The sequence below is a fragment of the Tachypleus tridentatus genome, chromosome 13 (assembly GCF_004210375.1).
Source record: "Tachypleus tridentatus isolate NWPU-2018 chromosome 13, ASM421037v1, whole genome shotgun sequence".
Lineage (NCBI taxonomy): Eukaryota > Metazoa > Arthropoda > Merostomata > Xiphosura > Limulidae > Tachypleus > Tachypleus tridentatus.
The window spans coordinates 215,748,778-215,774,270 of record NC_134837.1 but is presented as its reverse complement, the minus strand read 5'-3'; the positions used below and the strand labels follow the sequence as shown (position 1 = coordinate 215,774,270).

The 25,493-nt window shown below is 34.8% G+C and overlaps 1 protein-coding gene across 1 annotated transcript in view; it reads right to left on the bottom strand.

Moving 5' to 3' along the window:
- Positions 1-2,241: 2,241 nt before the first annotated feature.
- Positions 2,242-25,493, bottom strand: part of LOC143238994 (15-hydroxyprostaglandin dehydrogenase [NAD(+)]-like) — a 36,879-nt gene continuing 13,627 nt past the window's right edge. The window contains exons 2-7 of the mRNA XM_076479694.1: positions 18,943-19,066; positions 18,178-18,284; positions 11,879-11,975; positions 7,482-7,558; positions 7,200-7,345; positions 2,242-5,011 (exon numbers count right to left, since the gene is read on the bottom strand). Coding sequence (XP_076335809.1) covers positions 4,912-5,011; positions 7,200-7,345; positions 7,482-7,558; positions 11,879-11,975; positions 18,178-18,284; positions 18,943-19,066 — 651 coding nt within the window. The 3' untranslated portion in view covers positions 2,242-4,911. The remainder of the gene's footprint in view (positions 5,012-7,199; positions 7,346-7,481; positions 7,559-11,878; positions 11,976-18,177; positions 18,285-18,942; positions 19,067-25,493) is intronic.

Below are 25,493 nucleotides of genomic sequence, written 5' to 3'. Positions count from 1 at the left end.
ATTTGCCCAGTAACTTTATGATAGAAAATATTTGTCCCGAATTCAGTGTTTAATTTCAAATTATCCAATTTTCGGTGCAAGAACAAGGTATATGTTTTTGTTGTTATTCAAAATTATGGACGAATTTTATTTTTTTTGCAATATTTTTAGCCATTAAAGGTTATGTTCCTCTGGCGACATTACTTTTTATTAGTTGTTTTGTAAGATTAATTATATGCTTGTTGGGATTATCAGTAGAGAAAGGAACGTAAAACATCCCACTAAACTACATCATGTATTTGGTAATCAAAGTTGATCCGGATAAAAATCTTTTCTTAGTTTATATTTTCCTCTTGCTTTTGTGCTACGTAAAAATAGTTGGGTCAGTTTTGTTTACTATTTGTTACGCTATGGCTAACTACATTGAAAATAAAAGTTTCTTAATGCATAGTATTTACGCATCAGATTAACTTTATAGAGTTAAGATTATTGTACAAACATGAGGATATGTCAAGACTTCACACTAGTTGCGGAGAAACATTCACTAGCCTAAAAAGGTTTAATGGTAGATACCGTGGATTAGAGAACAATCGTTGTAGTTACTTGCTTCTCCAAGGATAAAATGAAATGTTTATTTAGGTTTAATCTGAAAGCCCGAACTTCGAAAGTGCGGCTACAAGAATTTCTCAATAGTTACCGAGTATAATATGATGTTAGCCGTCATTATTTTGTCTATAATGCTCTTCCTTTTGTTATGATAGTTCTAGGTGAGTTTATATTAAGTGGATGTCTTAGCGATGCTTCTCAAGTTACTTTTTGCTGATAACAACATTTCATGTTTTGTCTTGAATTTCGCGCAAAGCTATACGAAGGCTATCTGCGTTAGTCGTCCTTACTCTGATGACATAAGACTAGAGGGATTGTTGTTTTTGTTTAATTTCGCGCAAAGCTACTCGAGGGCTATATGCGTTAGCCGTTCCCAATTTAGCAGTGTAAGACTAGAGGGAAGGCAACCAGTCATAACCACCCTTCACCAAGTCTTGGACTACTCTTTTACCAACGAATAGGGGGATTGACCATCACATATTAACGTATTCATGGCTGAAAGGGCCAGCTTGTTTGGTGTGACGGGGATTTGACCCGCCACTCTTAGATTACGACTTGAACGTTCACAACCCCCTAGCCATGACGACCCTTTAATCTTCAATATGCCATAGGGATTTTTTGTTTGTTTGTTTCGAAGTGCAAAGCTACTCAATGGGCTTTTTGTGCTTTGCAGGTATCCTGAAGAGGCGAGACCGTATGTTAGGAAGCGGTAAATCCAGATCGGCAACCGAAAAAACTAACATAATTCAGAGCCCCTCTGTTAGTTTTACAAACATTTTTCTAAGTTATCTAAGCACCATGTTGCTTCTGAACAGGGCTGAATTAAGAGGCAAATGGGTATAATTGCCCCGGGCACCTCCATTTCTAAGAAGCATCCCGTCGAAGAAAAAAATAAAATAATCAAAAACTGGACTATAGGGAAGCTTTTTTTTTTTAGTGCAAAAGTGCAAAACTCCGCAACGATCTATGTATGCCTTGCCCATCACGAGTGTTGAAACCTAGTTGTTGGCGGAGTGAGTCGCCAGGCTTTCTGCTAAGTCATTGGCTGTAATATAGGGAAGACAGCAAGTCAACACCAATCACCACCAACGTTTGGCAGAAAGAACTGTTTGATCTTACAGTCACTTCTATAACGCCCCACCAGACCCAAATTACTGAGCGCGTTTTTACTTTTTTGGTAACGGAAAGGGAAACATGTAACTTCGGATCAACAATTCAGCGCGAAAACAATTCAAACTTTCAATTTCTCTTTTGCGCGAAGATGAGTTGAAATAGAATTAACAGCCCTATTATGTTTGAAATAAATAGTACAGAGAGCATACAATGATCAGTATGGTGTGGTCGGTTGTGGTTAAATATTATGCTTAGCTATTGCAGTGTTAAAATTAAGAAGTAAATATGACAAAATATTTTATGAACTAATTTTCTTTTCTTTTCTTATATCGGGATTCGATTCCCGTGACGAATATAACCCAGGTCGCCACTTACGTAGATTTACACTGAAATACAAACTGTACGAATAATTAGGTATTTATCTCTATGATTAACAGCATTCGAATTTTCAATTACTCATTCATCTGTTTCAGTTCAGAATATTAGTATGTCGAGATTACCATAGCGCTAAACCTAACAGTAAAACACGCCACTAAGACTAAATGGGGAGTACAGAAGTTTATTATTCAACAAAATAAACTGACATACAGGACACAGATATATGTCAACAAATATCTTATATTTTGTACTGTTAAATTGTTTTATATTTAGTTTGCTATTTGCAGCTTAACATAAAAAAATTAAAATATAATGCAATTATGAAATAGTCCTATTTAGAATAATTGAATGCATAATATAGTGAAATCACACGTAAATATGAAGGCTACACTTTCATGATCGGAAGTAATAAACAAAGGAGTGTTAAACTATTTCTTCAAAAATGTATTTGCGGATTGCCTTAGTTACGGAATGATTTTTTTTTTAAATTTTCATATTTAAATTATATATCATCTATTAAACTCGCAAAACACAGTATTTTATAGGAAGATTAGAAAATCTTATACAGATTCGATATAACATTTAAGGGCTTTTCGATTTAGGTCTTATATTTTTCCCAAAGACCAACTTTGCAAGTGTCACTTTATTTTCCATTACCAGAAAATTACGATAAAATTTTCAAAATAAGAGATAGATAATAACAACTTAGAAATAAAATGCTTTATCTTAAATATAAACAACTGTTTTATTTTGGCAATAAAGTTAAAAAAACAAAAACCTTTAATCTCTAGATTATAATAAATAACTTATTGTATCAGTCAACGTTTCATCATTGCAATTTTCCTTAGAGCTACTTGTTGAGAGGTTTGTTTGTTTGTTTGTTTTGAATTTCGCGCAAAGCTACTCGAGGGCTAACTGCGTTAGCCGTCCCTAATTTTGCAGTGTAAGACTAGAGGGAAGGCAGCTAGTCATCATCACCCTCCGCCAACTCTTGGGCTACGTTTTTACCAACGAATAGTGTGATTGACCATAACATTATAACTCCCCACGGTTGAAAGGGCGAGTATGTTTGGTGTGACGAGGATTAGAACCCGTGACTCTCAGATTACGAGTCGAGTGCAAATCCACCTGGCCATGGCAGGCCACTTGTCAGACTCTCTAAGTTCTTCAAATATAGTCTATAAATTTTGAAAAACAAAAAAATTATGGTTTATATTTTGATAAGAGCAAAATATAACAATTTTTAAAACAAAATGCACTGTTAAAGTAATAATATGGTTCCTAGCCAACAATACAGAGGTATTATTTTATTACAAGTTACAGCTGTACTATAAAGTAACGAGAAATATTTTTAAAACAGGTGCGACGCCTCGATCAGTGGTGTGATTATTCTCAGTACATAAATAATCGACATGTCGTATCCGTTTCGAAAATATTCCTTATTGTAAAAGCTGTAATAAAATAAACAATTATAATCAGTAATTACTCTTAAAACGAAACTTAATACACAGTTTTATAAAACTTCATTGTAAACTTCTATTGTACATATTATATCACCAAGTTCACGCAGCACTGCAAGCACATTTTTATATGGCGACATGACATCTTTCTACAAAGAATTTTCTATGTATACATGTGTATTACGTTCGCCGTTACTACCAACATTTGTTACATATTCGATATTTTCTCACGTACTTTCAGCAGTTCGATACATCGAAAGTTATTTGTCCATTACGCCACTCGCTAGATGGCGAGTTTCAAATATCAATTGGCTTATAACAGTAAAGGGTAAGCTGTCTTAGCAGTACAGAGTCTGTGATAATTAAATTAGTAATACTTATAGAGGTTTGAGTAATATTAATATAATTGAACTATAATTTGTTTAAACAATAAAATGAAGCTCGATATACAAGCGTCGTACTGAGACGAGGCTTAGCTTGTGAATAAAAAAGGTATTGTACAAATACCCACGCAAGCCTCTAGAAAACTGTAGTGTCCCGAGTTTATCCCCTACCGAACAACGAGAGAATTAAAATTCTGAAAACAGTTCTATGTACATATATGTATGTATATTAATAAAAAATGTCGAAAAACAACAACAAATTTGTTATTGCGAGTACTTCAATCCGTGCTATGGCCTTAAAAGTAATCTCTCTTTTAATGATGGAAATATGACTGCTTAGTGCGACCACAACAAAGCTTTATGCCACTGTTAACTTATTCTTTGGACCACGGTAATAACTGTGAATGGTTTATTATCTTCAGTTTGATTAAACAAAACAGTTGTATGATTATTTTCCTATATACTAGTTATATCCTAATATATATTTCTTGGCATGGCTAGGTGGGTTAAGGCGTTCGACTCGTAATCTGAGGTTCGAAACCTCGTTACACCAAACATGCTCGCCCTTTCAGGCGTGGAAACGTTATAATGTGATGGTCAATCCCACTAAAGAGTAGCCCAAGAGTTGACGGTGGGTGGTGATGACTAGCTGCCTTCCCTCTAGTCTTACACTGCTAAATTAGGGACGGCTAGCGCAGATAGCCCTCAAGTAGCTTTGCGCGAAATTAAAAAAAAAACAAAAGACAATAGCATAATACATTTCTCAATTGAAAGGAATGTAGAAGAAAAAGAAATTATATTTACTTATAAAATTACAGACCAATAAACCTGATTAAAAACAAAACTGTGAAAAAACTATTCTGAAAAAACAACTTATTCAAATGAAATCGACAAAAAGCTATTCTGTCATAAGGTTGTTAGACTGTTATTGTATTAGCAAAACTACACAGAAAAATTATATATATATATAGTATAAAAAAGTTGTGAAAGCGTTAGACGTACTGAAACCCTTCAGTTTTCGTAACTTTTAAAATGGCGCCATTTTTACCATCCTGTAACAGTTTGACAAGAGCATCCGCTACGTAAGTAGGCCTAAAGTGAAAAACAAAACATTATTATTCCATGACTTATGAACCACATGCTGATTAGTTTTTAATACCACGTATAAATGAAACATCTGAAAAGGAGTTTAGAACTATTTTGTGGAAACAAAAACTATAAATATAATACGTAATGCTGAATTTGTTTATTGAAATCTAGGGATTTCTTCATTTGTTGTATCTTCCTCTCTCTGAACCGTGGTACAATTACTTATTTTATAAACTGTATCACGATATATTTTCCCAACAATTTCCGAATAGAGTGGGGTTGATCCACGTAGCGAGGCGGAATTCACCGAAGCGGCACCAAAACTCTCGTTTTTTTATGATTAAAATAAGCCCATGTAATTGTAAAATAAACTTAAATCATAGATATAAAGATTTCCAAATGTTAAACTCCTATGGTTAAAATCCAGTATTTAAAATTATTTTAGCCATTTTTTTTTATAAAAAAATTAAATTACAAATGTACACGAGTAATATGTATCTTTGATGCTGTGGATATCCAATGTTTAAACTACAAATAATATTTGTATCTTTGATGCTGTGGATATCCAATGTTTAAACTACAAATAATATTTGTATCTTTGATGCTGTGGATATCCAATGTTTAAACTACAGATAATATTTGTATCTTTGATGCTGTGGATATCCAATGTTTAAACTACAGATAATATTTGTATCTGTGATGCTGTGGATATCCAATGTTTAAACTACAAATAATATTTGTATCTGTGATGCTGTGGATATCCAATGTTTAAACTACAAATAATATTTGTATCTTTGATGCTGTGGATATCCAATGTTTAAACTACAAATAATATTTGTATCTTTGATGCTGTGGATATCCAATGTTTAAACTACAGATAATATTTGTATCTGTGATGCTGTGGATATCCAATGTTTAAACTACAAATAATATTTGTATCTGTGATGCTGTGGATATCCAATGTTTAAACTACAAATAATATTTGTATCTGTGATGCTGTGGATATCCAATGTTTAAACTACAGATAATATTTGTATCTTTGATGCTGTGGATATCCAATGTTTAAACTACAGATAATATTTGTATCTGTGATGCTGTGGATATCCAATGTTTAAACTACAAATAATATTTGTATCTTTGATGCTGTGGATATCCAATGTTTAAACTACAGATAATATTTGTATCTGTGATGCTGTGGATATCCAATGTTTAAACTACAAATAATATTTGTATCTTTGATGCTGTGGATATCCAATGTTTAAACTACAGATAATATTTGTATCTTTGATGCTGTGGATATCCAATGTTTAAACTACAGATAATATTTGTATCTGTGATGCTGTGGATATCCAATGTTTAAACTACAAATAATATTTGTATCTTTGATGCTGTGGATATCCAATGTTTAAACTACAGATAATATTTGTATCTTTGATGCTGTGGATATCCAATGTTTAAACTACAGATAATATTTGTATCTTTGATGCTGTGGATATCCAATGTTTAAACTACAGATAATATTTATATCTGTGATGCTGTGGATATCCAATGTTTAAACTACAAATAATATTTGTATCTTTGATGCTGTGGATATCCAATGTTTAAACTACAGATAATATTTGTATCTTTGATGCTGTGGATATCCAATGTTTAAACTACAGATAATATTTGTATCTTTGATGCTGGTTATATAAAACTTAATTAACTTTTAATTATAAACACAGTAGATGTCTGAAATGCAACCTACATGTGCACGCACAATCCAAGGACAAAAATGTGCTATAATTTAGTCAGTATTCCTGCACAAAACATGTAATCACTACATCACTGAACATTAAGACGCGGTTCTACAATGATGCTCTTATGTCCCACACGTGTTTTAAATTACCGACACACTGTTGCTTCAAGGAGTTAAATGTAATAAGTGGGTGTCAACACCGTGAAAATTTGACGTTACTGAAATTATGTGTTAAGTAACGAAAAAAAAGTTATTAAATTACTTGAAAGTCAATGGCACATTGTTCAGGAACTCAATGTTCAGAAGAGCGCGGTTCTAAGAACGTTAGAATGATTTCCTATAACTGACTTAACAACATGACAACAGGAAAAAATGTTAAAGAAAAACATTCAGGGAAGTTTATTTTATATCTCTTCCCTTAGTTTATTCTAAAATATATGTTATTCTACGTACTCCATTAGTTGTATGGACTTCATAAACTTGGCTGCTTCCTCAGGCACTGCCGAGAATTGTACTATCTGGTGAACCATGGGTGTATCAACAAACGATGGACAGATGGCGCTTATCTTCACTCCTGTGCGTTGGTAATGAACATCGCTCTGACGGGAAATTAAAAATTCACATTACAATAGCTATACTCTTGGTACTTTAAAGAATTTTCTCCAATGCTTTTATATTTTCACAAAGATTAGGTTCATTTTACCGACTCTAAATTGGAAAAAGGGTTTTACGTACCCCCATGCTCCTCGTGTACCCAACAACGCCATGTTTACTCGCACAGTACACAGGTCCAAGAGGTGTAGGCACCAACCCTGAAACGAAGACGTATTTCGCAATTAAAGTAGATACACTTTATGTTACATAGAATCACTAACCCTGGAAAGAAATGTAGTCAATATTTAAAGCACAAATTTTTTGTTTAATAAAGAGCCCAGTGATATTCATTTTATTGTGAAATCAATAATTTGACAGCTTCGGGTAGATTATTATTATTATCTGTTTAAACAGACAGAAGTAAATACACACACACACACAAGTTTTAAAGCTGTTTTTAAGTATATATAAAACAGGAAGAAATTCAATGAAAACTGAAGATGTTATATTTTAAGCCTGTCTTATTGGATAGCCTTGAAATTTGATAAGCGAAGTAAGAGTCGATCAGATTACATCTACTGAAGATGTGTTAGTTTGGATTACCACTGTCTGAGCTACAGAAGGTGTAAAAAGTTATAAACTACCACTCCTGTTAATAACACTATCCTGTGTCTTGATTAAATAGACCAAAGAAAGCAACTAAATGAACTGACCAATGAGACACAAGAAGTGAAAAGTCAGTTTATTTTCTATCTATTAATCAAATTTAAAACTAATTAGAAAGAATCAATTTACAAAGAAATTATCTTCTTGTTTTTCAGCGGCGAAATTACGGACTTACAATGCTAAAATTCAGGGTTCGATTCACCACGGCGGACAGGATTCAGACAGTCAATTGCTCAATTTTGAAATAAAATCGACAGCTTATGTGAATATAACGATATTTATTAAATTAATTTAAATAAAAAAAAAGTAACTTTAAATAAACTTCACACATTTATATACGAGGCTTAGTTTATCGGATTTAGTTCCTTAAATTTATTATTATTATTATATACCACACGTAGTTACTAAATATTCTGTCGCTTTATTTAACCACAAAATGACATCAATATCAATCATTATATTATTAACTCTCAAGTTTTAAAACTAACAACAACAAAAATTCATACAGTTAAAAGAACTGTTGATGATGATACAAGATTTAATAAGTATCGAACTTTCCCTGACGACGAGATGATTAGAAATAGGCTTAACAAAATTAACCTATTTAACTAAACTAACCTTCAGTGAAATGCATTCTTATCACAACTATTCTGTGATGATACAAATTAGTCTTTCTACTGATGAAGATGCAGTGTTAAAAACCTAATTTTTCGAAACCAGATTAAAACCTATTTTCTTCCATGAACGTGAAGATTGTGTTAGTAGTAAAGATATGGTAAAAAGCAACCATGCTGCGATATGATTTTGTTTGCTTCTGAATTTCGCGCAAAAGATACACGAGGGCTCTCTGCACTAGCTGTCCCTAATTTAGCAGTGTACGACTAGAGTGAGCTCCTGGGCTACTATTTTACCAACGAATAGTGGGATTGACCGTCACATTTCAACGCCCCTACGGCTGAAAGGGCGAGTAACTTTAGTGTGATGGGGATTCGAACCTGCGACCCTCGGATTACGAGTCGAGAACCATAACAACCTAGCCATGTTGGGCCTGCTGTGGTAAGATTTTGTTTAAGCAGCATATTATAGCGATTACGTTCAACGAGATGTTATAAGCTGACGAAACAGACCCTTATTTCAGTTTAAAAGATAATGCCGAGCGTTATTTCAATCTAAAAAGGTAACAATAACCCTTAGATGAGATTGATCGAACCTAGAGGCATTTATAAGATGCTCTTGAGAGACACGTCACTTTCTCTCATGTGACTTCACATACAAGATGTCTTAAACACGGCCGTTTCAAGGGAGCGATTGACGATAATACAGGAACTTTAGTAACAGTCTAATTTTAAGTAAGTGCTATCAACAGCTTGCCCTTGCTGTTCGTTATGGGCCATATATTTAAGTGAAACGTTACTAGCTGTAGAAATATAACACCCACATGTATTTAAAGTAGATTTTCGAGTGTAGTCGTTTCGGATCAAATAAATAATCACCACGTGTTTTATCTGCACTAAAATGAATTGAAAAGGGTGACGCACCTTATTATACATCAGCGAGTGTTGCCATTTTACAGTTGTAGATATTACAAGTTTTAATTATCTTAGTTTCTCTGTGGGGCAACAGTAAGCCTACAAACTTACGACGTTAAATTATGGGTTCAATTCCCTGCAGTGGATACAGCAAGTAGCCCGATGTGGCTTTAAGCCAAGCACCAATTATCCCTCTATTTTGTACAAAGTGCTTTACCCATCCCCACGGTGTTCAGCTGCACGTACGCGCCCATTTGACTCTATGCAGGGGTATAATTAGAAATAGCCTCTTATATGAAATGGGTGGTAACATTTCGTTGCTTTCCCGAGTGGTTTTAAAGTAATATGAACCAGAGGACATGAGCAAATCTTTCAGATATGAACTTTTAGAAAAAAATACGAGGTTTAGTCTTAGCAACGAGATTTTGATTTTTTTATATTTTATTAACATATTTTGTTCTTTAACAGACTTGTTTTTGTACCATATATCTTATGTGGGATACGCACTTCCAGTGGCACAACAGTGTGTTTGGGGACTTCCAACACTAGAAACCTGGTTTCAATACCCGTGGTGGGGAGAATAAAGAAAGCTCAATGTGTAACTTTGTGATACAAACAGACAAACTGTGAGAGGCCTAGTGTTAGTAGCGGGACCAGTTAAAATATTGATGGTATTTTATTCTGTTTAAATATTTTTGCGTCCCAGCATGTACATGTACATATAAATTATAAATCCTGCAACTAGAGCACGTGAAGGGAATAATTGGCCTCAAGAACTTTGTGCCTAAGCTAGTAGAAAGAAAACTATGTCGGTACAAATTTATGACTGCCAGTAATGTTACAGGTGGAAGTATCTTACTGTACATCACACACAGGACAAGCTGAAGTAATATCTCTAGGAGAAGAAGTGTTGATATATTTTACTTTAAGAATAAACTTGTTCTTCGAACAATTTCCAAACATGAGACTATTTAGTTGAAATAGAAATTCTAGAGCCAAAGGTATTATACTGGCCAAATTAGATTAAATGTGAACAAAGTGTTTTGGTTTGAATTTCATGCAAAGCTACACGAAGTATTAGGACTGGAAGTCCTTTATTTAACAGTTATAGATTAGGGGGAAGGCAGGTAGTCAACAACATCCACCGCCAACTCCTGGACTACTACTTTCCTAAAGAACAGTGCGATTGAATATCAAATTACAAACTCTATGGCTGAAGGAGCAAGCAGGTTCGTTGTAAAGAAGATTCGAACCCGTGACCCTCAGGTTGCGAGTCCAGCGCCTTATTCACCAGCCTATGCCAACCCAATGTTTTTTGGGGACAGGAGTGAATGTACATACGGTGTTTGTTATTCAACCCGACTTTTTCTATACTAAGAAATTCATGGGCACACAAGCAGTTTGGCAAACAGGTTAAAACTTATGTATAAAAAGTTGGTAATTCCAGAGTTTTAACAAAATATCTTAACTGTTAACTGTATTCTTAATTAAATATTTAGTGCTTTTACATTTTCGTTGTTTATACACAGAGAATTCGTTAATAACTCATGTGTTTTATTATGTAACGTTCAGTAAGCCTTACTTCACAATAAAAAATGTGAAAAAAATGCGAGATAATTTTGGCTTTACGAAACATCGTCTAGTATTATGTACCTCTTTGAAAATTTTAATTATTTAACATTAAAATAAGGCTTACCGTGCATGTAAGCGAATCCTTTATACTAATTCGTTAAAGCTGTGTGTTAAAAATACGTTGTTTTAGTTGTTTTTTTAACCCATTAACACAGTACTTCATGCACATGATCGTGTGGATAGGCGTCAATTTCTTAACCAAACTACACTGTGCGTGCTCATATACTACTTTCAAAGTTTTTTCTTGTTTTGAGCTACATACAGAGTCCTCTACTAAACCATGAATTTCAAACTTATAAACACTGAAGGTTACAAATGAGCCACGGCGGAGAGTCAATTTAGTTAAAGATGGATTTGATTAATGTTAAGTTTACGTTGAAGCTTCTTCTTGGAAGTTATTAATAAAACAAGAAAAAGCATGGGACTTTAAAAGTATTTTAAGTGTAATGACACATTTACAGTTCCTATACGCAGCGAAATACAAGTGTTACATTCAATTCAAGTGCAGATAGCTCTCGTGTAGCTTTGTGCGAAAATAAAAAAAACAAATTCAGTTCGCGTTTGTGAAGTGTTAAAGATATTAAATGAGCATGCTACTATTTTGAACCTCAGCTTGAGGTTAAGACACTTTTTTTAAAATCAGATATCTTCACTATATTCATAGTTTGAAGATCTTCTTTCGTTTTTCACATTTTTAAAGATAAAGCTTACCTGCTGTTGAGGATATATTTACCACGTGGCCACCAGAATTGCCTTTGTCTTTTCCCATGAATTTCAAAGCTAAGAGCGTTCCTTGAATTACCCCAAGCTAGAGAAAGTATTACACTTACATGATAATTTCTTACATTGTTATTTCTTTGAAGCATACAATTTGATCAAAATATACTGCGACATACGTGGCTTTTATTGGACTTTAAAAAATACAAACAAACAAGGACTCAAACTACATTAAAAGTACTTGTTTTATTAAATGTGTCATACAGTAACCTAAATTAATCTAGGTGTGTGCGTGTGTGTGTATAAAAGAGAGATTCAGTATTCGTGGTGGATCAGCACATTGTCTAGCTTTGTGCTTGACAACAATTAAACAAACAAAACAAAACTAATGACTTACACTATGTAATATGAAAGAAAACGTTCAACTTATAGACCATGTCTTTATGAAAAAAGGCAGGACGAGACAGCTAGACTTGAACCTACATATCTGACTAAATTTTGAATGGACAGCTTCGAGGATACACATAATATACATTTTACGAAACTAACATATAAACCAGTTAAATACTCCAATGTTGTGCTCCAGTGGCATAGCGGTATGTCTACGGACTTACAATGCCAGAAACCGGTTTCGATATCGGTGGTGGGCATAGCACAGATAACCCATTGTGTAGCTCTGGGCTTAATTCCAAACCAAACCACTTAATGCTGCTCTCTCTTTAATTTTTCTCATTTGTTGTGTTCCTAACATGATTTTATTATACTTGTTCATACAGATTTATCATGCCTAATATAGTAGTTATACATCTAGAATACTCCCTTTCAGTAATTACTTCAACTGTATTTTATTTATTTATTTGTCTACTGCAGTAGCTGGATGTTAAGTGTGAATGGGTGGTTTCAGATTCCACATCTAACCTCTTTTAATAACCAACTGATTTGTCGAGTTGCGTGAAGGTTCGTAAAGAAGATTTATCTCTCATTAAGATACCAATGTTTGTTTGAAGGTTGTCCGATAAGAACACGTTCGAAATGGTTGGCGAATAAGCAAAAGTTAATTTTGTATCTAGAACTAACATTCCTGTAGTCAAGAAATACTTATCGTTTGAACTCGACAAATAAATACGTTTTAATATCTACATGATAAAAAGTTACATATCAAATTAAATCACCGTAGTTTTCGGTGTACAAGATGCACCCCTATTTTCAAGGCTATCTTTAGGGAAAAAATAAAATTCACAGTTATTATTTATTTTTTTGTTCAACATGATAAACTTTTATTCTTCTTTAGAATACTTCAAAAGTAAAGTCCATAATAAAATAAAATACGGTTGTTTCATCCGCTTACATCAAAACATTCGTCATGAAAACTTAAAAGATTTTTTGCATCAATGAATTCACTGAAAACAAGTTCTGAAAGTTCTCTCACTTGTCTTCAAACACTATCATCTTTGGTTTCAATAAGACAATTGCTCACGTCACATTTTGTTTTAAATGTCTTTATTACAGTTTTCACACTTTGGGGAAGAAAAAGGTTTGGTACTTTTAAACATTAAGGGAACATAAAACTGCTTACTCGTCGTAGGGAGGCATACATTTTTTGACCTTCGGTGTCTAGGACACAGGGGGGGGTTGAGACCTCTTTTATGGGGGAAAAAAGGTCATCTTGTACATCGAAAAAAATGGTAATCAATATGGCTGGAAAATGAGAAATAAAAACCAGTTTTTGTTTTAATAAGACAAAAAAACCGTTTTATTACCATTTATGTCAGTAAAATAGATTTTACTGTGACGTTTCGAAACAATGTTATTTGTTTTCCGTTTCAGAAAGATAAGTGAATCTACGTTGTGGTAAACCTTGTTATCACATTATGTTCTATTTTATGTCTTCTAGAAAGTATTAAAGCTATGAACAGAAATTGTTACGAGTTATGGAAGTTTAACACATTACAAGGACACTTGACCATTAAGAACTTGAACAGAAGTTTCTGTACTGAATTAACAAAACGTCCGGCTTATTTTTCTCAGTTTGAAACGACATCAGCCCTCTGTTGTTCAACCTTGAGAAACTCTCAGATCAGACAAATAGAAGCATTACTAACAGATTTGTAGTCTTTTAAACCGGAAGTAATATATTATGCGTGTCGTCATACTAATGTGGTTAAAACGGTGTTTATTGTGACAACTTACCGATCTTTTACCTCAGAAAAAATTCTAAGCTCGCACTTTTTTGGGCAAACACAAATGTCTTCATACCATTCTAAACAAGCGAAATAAGTGCGTAGAAGTAGTCTCCATTTAGCATATAATTCCTAATAAAAATTCAAAATTGTGGTTATGTTATGTATATAAGCATGAATATCCCGATAACTTCAGAATTAAAAAAAGTATGCAAATCTTTAATTAAAACGTAACTTAACGTCTTCTTGGTAGAGTCTCAAATAGTTTGATCTCATACTGGATCGGTTAAAGTCTCCAATTAGCACAGCGAAATGTATACAGATGAACATTGCTAGAAACCGAATTTCGATACGCGTGGTGAATAGAGTACAAATAGCACACTACTTTTTTGTGTTTAGCTACAAACAAAACACTTAAGAAATATACATGTTCTTAGCCATTTAGCGGTAAATGGATTTACAGCTGCACTGAAACAAAATTCATAAACAACACGTGGTGTTATTATAAACAATATCCTGTTCTTAGGTTTGAAGATCTTTATATAATACAACATTGACCTACGATCCAGTTCTTAAATAAATACAATGTTGAGAGAAGTATTCGCATCAAAGAAACATTTATTTTGTCAATTTACACCCGGAACTAAACAGAATTAACTTAATGTTGAAAATTTAATCGTCTGTCTGTTATTAAGAGTTAAGGGTTTATAAAATGGTACTTATGATACTTGGCTGACACTTTGCTTAAAATGTAGCATAAATAAATGAGACTAGCGTTTGTGAGCCGTTAAAACTTTACTTGCTACCTAATTATTAAGCCCAACATGGCGGTCACTAATTTATGATGTTATATGTTCGGATTATATCTGTTATATGCAATGGTAGGAAGAACCCAAAAATGACGTCACGAACGGTAAAAATAAAAAATAAAATGCATAAAGCACCTGCTGGTTAACGAGGATAAGAATCAGTGATGTCGAGAAACCCACTTGTTGAGAAATTTATATACAAAAACGGCTCGTTTGGGTTGAGAAAATATTTTACATAGAAGAGCGAATAACGTTTCGACCTTCGGTCATCGTCAGGTTCACAAAGAAAGAGGTAACTGACCGGAAGCTGACCACATGTTTGAAAGGGGTTGTGTAACTGAGTGTCGGAATGTGGAGGGCAGTGTTAGATGTTTGTACGAGAAGTGTAAGGTTTTGTGTTTTTCTCAGTGTATTTGTACTTACCTGTTACCATTATGTCTGAACTAGCATACCGTACACCACTATTAACAGTACACGCTCACACGATCGTTAAGAAACTAAGAAATTTAAACCAACGAATTATTAACAGAAGAAATGACATTTATTTTATTCAACAATGTAGAAAGGAACAACTAACCCATAATTTTGTAAAGGTAAAACTTTCAAAACATTTTAATACATACACAAACATTATCCAAAATGTACAGAAAAAATTACTTAAAGCCATGTTGAACACAAAATACAAAGAACTACATGACTTACAAAAACAAAAAATGAACCTAGACCATCAACTGGCATGCTGCATTAAACCAGAGATTTACGGACTTATACAACGAAACATAAACCAAATCAATACTAAGAACGACAGAGACAAAAAGATCTGCCACAACAAAAAACTAGAAAAACTAAGATGCAAACAACAGAAAAGACACCAACACGACAAACCGTTGACTAACCTCATAATTAACAGATCCGACCGACAATTAAACACAGACGAGATACATCTACTTAACAAAGGCCTCAACTTTGCAGTAGCACCTACGTACATTCCAACCATAGAAATCAAAACATGTTTAGAAGACCTCGCCAGGAGACTTGTGATACTTTCTACAGAGAACAAAAACAAGGAAACAACCAAAAACAACCAACAGAAAGAAGACAACTTAGATAATTTTATTGACATCCAACAGCCAAACTTCCCAGGTAAAATTACAAATTTATATTTTCCAGAAACACCTAAAAACAACATCTTAAACGATTTTTTTCAAAGAATTTCTCACAAAACCATCAACATAATTTCACAAAACAGAAAACTAAAAAACAACCTTACAAAAAGAGACATTAATTCCATTAAAAACCTAAAACAAGACAAAAACATAAAAATTCTAAAAGCAGATAAAGGTAACGCTATAGTCATAATGAACACAAATGAATACATCCAAAAAAATGAATAACATCCTATCAGACACGAACACATTTAAACCAATACACACAAATCCAACAAAGACACACGAGACGCAACTGAACAAATTACTACTACAAATGAAAAAAGCCAACACAATTTCACAAACACTTTATTCCTACCTACGTAAAACCGACTAACGCACACCGCAAATATACGGCATCCCGAAACCTCATAAACCAGATTGTCCATTACGACCAATAATGTCCACATATGAATCGTTTAATTACAATCTTGGTAAATACATAGCATGGGCATTCTCCAAATATGTAACATCAGTCAGCTCATTCATCAAAGACTCTTTTAATTTCAAGTCTAATCTTAATCAACTTAATCATAAAGCCTTAATGGCCACTTTCGATGTTATATCCCTCTTTACAGAAGTTCCAACCACTGAAGCCTGCAAGACAGCCTTAGAACTCTATATCCGAGACCCTAACCCAACTATAGAAATTCCCAGTAACCAGTTAGCAACCCTCATAGAATTCACCACGATAAAGACAAACTTCATGTTCAACAACCAAAACTATATACAAACAAATGGCCTAAGCATGGGCAACCCAGTATCATCAGTTCTAGCCAATATTTTTATGACACAAGTTGAAACACAAGCAATTAACACAGCATTACATCCACCACTATACTGGTACAGATATGTAGATGACACGGTTGCGGGCTTCAAATCTACAGAACACATACTTAATTTTTTCAATCACATTAACTCTATACATCCCAACATTAACTTCACATGTGAACAGGAAGAAAGCAATCAAATATCATTTCTGAACCTCAAAATTACAAGAACCGACACACAATTCAAAACAGAAATCCACCGAAAAATCACCCATACTGGACTATACAATCCTTGAGACTCAGCACATGAAACAAAACAAAAACTCAACATACTAAGAAACCAAATAAACACAGCCATAAAACTATGCTCACCAGATAAAATTAACGATGAATTCGACAAAATAAAACAATACTTCATCAACATCAATAAGTTTCCTCCACAAACCGTAGAAAACATTATACGCACACACCTAGACAGAAAGCAAAATCAACCAACTAAAGTAAATATATCTCACGAATCAAAAAATCACGAAACCATATACTGCTGTATACCATATATTCCTGACATCAGCAAACAAATAACCAACATTTGGCAAAAAATTAGTAACAAAATATGACATTCCAGTTAATACCAAATTTATTCAAAAACCAGGCACAAAACTGAGGTCTATACTATGTAAAAACTACACTGACAAACACCACACCAACATTATTTACAAAATACAATGTGATAACTGCCACGACTTCTATATTGGAGAAATAAGTAGAAAAATGGAAACCAGATTCAAAGAACATAAAAAAGTCACCTTCACACGTTTTCGAACACTGCAAGTCAAATAAACACAACATAACCATAGAAAACACTCAAATATTAAATAAAGAAACAAACATAAACAAACGCAAAATTAAAGAAGCCTTACTTATACAACAACTTAAACCCAAAATAAACCAATATAAAGGAACGCCTTTATACCTATATTAAAATAATAAAATAAATAAAATTATATATTCAAACCTCTAACACTGCTCTCTACATTCCGACACTCAGTTACACAACCCCTTTCAAACATGTGGTCAGCTTCCGGTCAGTTACCTCTTTCTTTGTGAACCTGACGATGACCGAAGACGGTCGAAACGTTGTTCGCTCTTCTATGTAAAATATTTTCTCAACCCAAACGAGCCGTTTTTGCATATAAAAGAGGATAAGAATGTTTTTTTTAAAACAGTAATTTAAGCCTCTTTCCAGAATAGCTGTCTATTAAAGCCAAATTTTTATCTGTAATAAATGTTCTAAAGTTGAAACAATTGTCAAAAAATAAATTCACACACCAGATCTACGCTGACGACTTCCTTCCATCGGTTTTCTCCACCAATACCGGCATTGTTCACCAGAATATCCACGTGATCAAATGTCTTAATAGTTTCTTTAAAAACCTCTGAAAATAAAGAAAACACGAAAATGACACTTGAAAAGCTAGCTATGAACAGATTTTCGTTTAGAAGTACTTTATTTCTTACCTACGTTGATACTTTTGTTTGAACATAAATAATTAGTTGTTATTGAGGATGGTAAACTCAAACTTATGTTAATATTTTTTCCTAGCCTCCCTCTACCCCAATTTCTTGATATAGCGTGAAATATCCAATTCGAAGGAGAGATATAATGCATCTCATATAAGTAAGTGTGATGCGTCATCCATTTTTAACACACTGCAGTCTTGGGAAATATGTGTATGTGTTTTGTGGTGAAGTTTTTAAATAATCTATTTGTAAGTAAGTTCTATTCGAAATATGTTTTAGAAAGTTATGTTTTGTGTTCGGTGTCAAAGCAACACGTTGCGCGGCACATTATAATGCATTTATTGTTGAAACCATTTACTGGCTAGTAATTGTTTACAAACTATGTCAAGATGATACATTACATGGCACGTTACAACATTTTTATTATTGAAATTATACATTGGCAAGTAATTGTTTACCAGCCATGTCAAGATGGTCCACTACGCGACACATTACAATACATTGATTTTTGAAACTATACCTAATAACTTAACGATATTTCAATAATTCGACAATAATTTCCAAAACGCTTACTTTCGAGATCCTTCTCATTAGTGACGTCACACACGACGAATAGCACATTCTTTTCCCCAAAAGTTTTCTTCAACTCTTGGGTTGATTTCTCACCTTCCTGTAGATTCAAATCTGCAATACATACCTGACGAAGCAACAGAAATATGTGGATTTAGCTTTTCAGAGCGATTCCGCCAGAAAATATAAACAAACAAACAAACAAGAACCAAAACTTTGCGTCTGGATCCCCTGACATGCATCTTATTTTCACGGGTGCGACACATCATACTGTAATAAAAATCTTGCTTATATGATTTTAAAAAAAATTCTAGTATTTATTACTATTATTATTTTATTACGCGATGTGCAACCCCCAACTTTGCGATATTTTATTCTGTGTGCATGTAGATTTGTAACAGGGGGTCACGATTTCATTGTTTCCCCTCCGTTTTCTCTGGCTACAGATATGACGTCATGAAATGTCTCACGTGGATCTATTGCACTGGTGCTACGACTAATAGGCTAGTTTATAAGAATACTAATTCATTTTCATCCACAATATATCTACAGTTGTAATCACCCAAAAGTAAACACCTAAACCCTGAAGTAGAAGGTAACTTTAGGATGTTTACCGTTTTGCTTTTTTTCAATTATTTTACCTTCAGCTGGTGTTCACTTAATGCAATGGTTTTTGGCACTGGAGGTTCGGGAGGGCCCTTCAGATGGTTCGAGGGCTGCTTCGAAAGCGCAGGTTATATCAGTTATGATAAGTATTTCCAGTGGTAAGCGAAAGAGGGTGTGGTGGAATTGTGGTCCGCGGTATCTGGTTTCGACAAAGTTGTCCACAGACGAGACAGTTTGAGAATCACTGACATAACACTGCCTACAACTAACGAAGAGCTAATGGTTCGTTATAAGTTTACTTTTTTTACCCCTGTTATAACTAAAATACTGATGTGTTTTATCAAACTTCTGGCCCGACATGGCCAAGCGTGTTAAGGCGTGCGACTCGTAATCTGAGGGTCGCGAGTTCGCATCCCCGTCGCGCCAAACATGCTCGCCCTTTCAGCCGTGGGAGCGTTAAAATGTGACGGTCAATCCCACTATTCGTTGGTAAAAGAGTAGCCCAAGAGTTGGCGGTGGGTGGTGATGACTAGCTGCCTTCCCTCTAGTCTTACACTGTTAAATTAGGGATGGCTAGCGCAGATAACCCTCGAGTAGGTTTGTGCGAAATTCAAAACAAACAAACAAAATCAAACTTCTAATAACATTTGATGCAAGTGGAAGGCACTTCGTGATCCAAGTTTACATGATCTCAGCAAATGAAAACAAGATATGGATATGTTTGTTGTACGAAAATATGATTACAACTTTTCATTTATTTCCTACGTAATATAAAATCCCGCTGAAAGTAGAACTTTTCAAAAGGGGAGTTATTTTTATTATTATATACTAGACATTGTAGCTGCATTTACTTTTGCGTCCCCCGTAGGTCAGCGGCAGGTTTACGAACCCAACGATAAAGTACACGACACAGATACCCCACTTTGTGTGGTATTGCGCTGACATAAAAATTTACTGTTGCTTATTGAACGTATCCTACAAAGTAGAAAACAAGTTACCATTACCGACGATACATCAGAAAACTCGTTAGCCTCGCTCTTCATGAGATAAGGTCAAAGTAAGTAGTTTGAAGTCCCACTTGCGACGTTAGCAGCCTTTCGTACAAATCAAGGCCTCTTTCATGAAAAACAAGTACAATTACGAAATTAACTAGAAACATTTTAACATTCTTTGCACATCTTGAATCTAAGATATTTGATTATGAATATTTACAACCAAACTACATTAATAAGTATCTGCCCTATACCGAACGCCGAGATTGAAATCCGAATTTTACCCTCGCAAGCTCTTAGGTTTAATAGCTAAACCCACGGAGACTAATTTATATGCAAAAACGGCTCGTTTGGGTTGAGAAAATATTTTACATAGAAGAGCGAACAACGTTTCGATGGAGACTAAATTTATTGAACACTAAAATTTTGCAAGTTAAATATACAGTTCTACAATAACCTTCCAACATCTTTCATCATTTTTACCCCATTTTAATTTTTGCTAGTTAGTCAGGAATGAGACTGTGTTTGTTTTCTATTTGGGTCCAGCACGGCCAGGTGGTTAAGATACTCGACTCGCAATCCGAGGGTCGCGGGTTTGTCACACCAAACATGCTCGCTCTTTCAGCCGTGAGGGCATTATAATGTGTCGGTCAATCCGCTATTCGTTGATAAAAGAGTAGCCCACAAGTTGGCGGTGGGTGAAGATGACTGGTTGCCTTCACTGTAATCGTGAATCTACGATATTAAGGGACGACTAGCGCAGATAGTGTAGATTTGCACGAAATTCAAAACCAACAAACAAACGTTTTTTTAAAAAAAAGCTTCAATTTTGCTTTAATTACTTTACTGACTGAAGTCGTATTTGTTCGAGATGATGTTTTAAGTGTTATTTTGTTATCGCAACACATTTGTGCATTTATAAATATTTAACTGCACTAAATTTCAAACATATTAAACAGTACACACACTAAAAAGACGGAACCATGTAAAAGCAAATATAATTTAGACAAAAAGTACGATATCAATAAATGATTTTTTTTTTGTAATGAAAACACAAAGCTATATAAAGGGCTATATGTTCTCTGCTCACTAGGGATATGGAAACTGTTTCTAGCGTTGCAACTTCGGACATACTGGGAGATTAACTAAAGATACTTCATCATAGGATTTATAGTCTTTCGTCGCTGTTTTTATAGTTTACCCTTAGTTCTAGATTGTATCATAGTTTTGTTTGTTGATAAGAGAAAAACCGCACTGGAGGAAACGAGCATCGAATTTCAGCGCTATAAGGCTTCAAGATTAATCACTGAAAATCTAGAAAGTGTGGATGAAGAGAGTAGACTCGTTAACTTCATGTACATTAGTTTGATAAAATCTTTGCAATGACACCATTTATTTTTTCTTTAAAACAAGACAGTAAAACGTTCTTACTTCAAGTGTGACGTTATTCCTAGAAAACACGAGTTAACACGAGATCTGATATTTCTTTGCCGCGTTTGCAGAAGACTCACGTGGGTGTCCTCAGAAGTAGCGAACTACTTCGTGTCAGTGAATTAACAAATTCATTCCCAAACGTAGTGACACAACACTAATTATTCATAGGAAATCAGGATTATTCTACGACGTTCTTTTCAAAACATATAAAAATGATAGAAAAAAACAGATTTTAAAAGTCATCAAAATCACTGTGGAAAATAATATAAAGAACATTGTACAATGATTGTATCAAGTTTTACATGAAAGTAAATATATGTAGTAGTAATTTGTAAAGTATTCAATGAAGAATGATTTGTACTGACATGTTTAGTAACAATAACTAAAAAATCATCTAATTATTATCCATCAATTAATTTATTCAAGCCCAACAACAACAACAAATTCTTGAACATAAATACGTATTTTCCTTAAGCCTAAACCTTACTCAGAAAATTTGATAATTTTTCGGCAAAATATAACAGATTATTGTGACCTTATGGAAATTTATTCTATGATATTTCCAGGCATCCGCAGTTCAGCTAAATTTACTTAACCTATATGGTCTTCAGGTGATCTCAGCTCATTCATACAATAACGCTAAAACTCAAGTAAGTAGGAATCACATCTAATTCGTGTACAAATGGTCAACACTATATCGAAGGAAGACAAAATAAGTAGTGGCAGATCTAATGATTTTTGCCACGGCAGTTTAATAAGACTTTGCCTGTAAATAAAAATACAATAAACAATGAAGCCTGTACATTGTTATACTGATGATACTAACCTCTGTATCCTTCCATTCATTATCAGAACTGCTGTTTGAAATAAATATTAATTTATATATTTGTCAGAGTTAAGAGACATTTTTTTTTACCTTAACAACAAATGAACTAAACGTGTTTTTGGTACGAAAACTGTTTTTGATGCTTCTTAAAAAGCGATTGTTTTGATTGTTTGTTTTGAATTTCGCGCAAAGCTACTCGAGAGCTATCTGCGCTAGCTGTCCCTAATTTAGCAGTATAAGACTAGAGGGAAGGCACCTAGTCATCACCACCCACCGCCAACTCTAGGGCTACTCTTTTACCAACGAATAGTAGGATTGACCGTTACATTATAACGCCCCCACGGCTGAAAGGGCGAGCATGTTTGGTGCGACTGGGATTCGAACCCGCGACCCTCGAATTACGAGTCGAACGCCTTAACACACTTAGCCATGCCGGGCCAAATAAATAATATTATTTTAAGTTGTTGTTGTTTTGAATTGAGCACAAAGCTACTCAATGGGCTATCTGTGCGCTGTCCACCACGAATATGGGGGGCTTAAAAAGCGAAACAAATAGTACCTGCATCTATAGAAACAAGTTTCTGTTCTATACATACTCGAAATATATCTGGATAAACTATGTAGAACAAAGCTTAACTAATTTCACTTATCCGCAACTTGTTTGTTTGTTTGTTTTGGAATTTCGCACAAAGCAACTCGAGGGCTATCTGTGCTAGCCGTCCCTAATTTAGCAGTGTAAGACTAGAGGGAAGGCAGCTAGTCATCACCACCCACCGCCAACTCTTGGGCTACTCTTTGACCAACGAATAGTGGGACTGACCGTCACATTATAACGCCCCCACGGCTGGGAGGGCGAGCATGTTTTGGCGCGACTCGGGCGCGAACCCGCGACCCTCAGATTACGAAGCGCACGCCTTAACGCGCTAGGCCATGCCAGGCTTCTCCGCAACTTGTTTAGAATATATTTATTCAGGTATAATGAGGTAATTTATTATTATTGATTTTTTGTGTTACATGTAATTATAATGTTATTGTTAACTAGATCTCGAAAGGTCATGAAAATGTGCTAATCATTTTCCTCACGTGAAGATTACAGACGAAAATAGCTTGAAGTTTGCATCGTTTTTGTCCTTTATCTGAATCCACTCTAAGAGGGACACAGAAACCTGTATAAAGTGGTACAAGTCGATGACTTCTCTCACGAATATGTTATTTAGAATAAATAGCGAAATATAGATTTGGAATGAGCTATCGTATTTGGACTTTTATATGAAACTGCGGTATATTAAAATTCGCGTTCTTCTCTTCGTGTGGATATCGGTATACCTGATTACCACAACATATCGAACAGTCGACTGAAGGTCCAATGTGTAACCGATATAGTTTTCGATAATACTTCTATAATCTTAACGTTAGTGTTGCAGCATAATTCCGTCTTGGGTGGAGAAACCACCGAGAATCTCCGACTCGGATGTTCTTCAAATCCCTCTCAACAATAACTCCTCATAATGAATTCAAAGTAGCATGAGGTGTAACCTCAATAGGTATGTTCCCAATTGCCTTTAAATGCAAGAGGAGTTTACTGTGTTGAGATGTGGATGTTTCCACCAAAGTGCCACCAGATCGAAGCTTCTTTACTGACTTTGGAGAGCCAGCAAGTCCCTCCAGTCTATTCTGAATAAAAAAGGGAGACATTTGCCCTAAAGGTTTGTCTGAAAGAGAATCTAGGATAAAAACAACAAGTGGTACAGATGTTGAAGATTGCTGCTCAGAATCTTCAAGACGTGGTTGTTTACCTATGGACTCTTTTTTCACTATTTTATTTAAGTTTTTATTTGGAGGATCCATAACATAAAATGGGAAAATTTCGGTGCCGACTGACCCCTACCCACCATGGAGCTCTATGAGGGGACACACTACAATGTCAAACAAGGACACTGCAACAACACCAAGGTTTCGTGAGCACTATACCCAAACACCAGCATCAGATACAATGTGCACAACACTTGTTGAGAACATCCAACACTGGTACTTGGTTGACCTTAGCCCCAATGGACCAGCCGATTGACCCAAGGGGAGCCACCCGTCTACAAGAATTTAAGATAAAAGTGATGTGTTAGGGTTGGACCCCTAAACCACCAGGATCCTCTCCTCCCCTTCACCGGTCATCACGCACGGCAAACACGTGAGTGGAAGTTTAAGTCCCAGAGGAGGTAAACTGAAAGAACAGAATCTTCTCTGGGAGGTCCCCTCACCACGTACAGGAATCCACACCGAGGGTAAATACGGAAAGCTGGCCTCAATTTAGAAGGTTGTGTGTTTACGACACTTAATAATCTTACTATAAAATATATTTTCTCGGAAAGCGTTAGGTCAGACCCCAGTCCTAAGTTTAAAGGTGACGCCATTATACTGTCGAATGGTTATACATCAGCCGTGAACCAAATATGCAATGTATCAGAAATAATTGTGGAAACATCGAGGAAAGAGGATATAAAAAAGAAAATTCTATGACTCACATTTTCATTCCATGCTTACAGATAAATTTAGAACAAGACTGGTTTGTAACTCGAAAACAGCCGCTGAGGAGCAGTAACAATTAAAAAAAAAATGAAGGGGACATCAAACCATAAACAGTGAATCAGCAACTGTTCGGTAACAGTTGCTGATAGTTTGTTTTTGCCAGAGAGGATAAC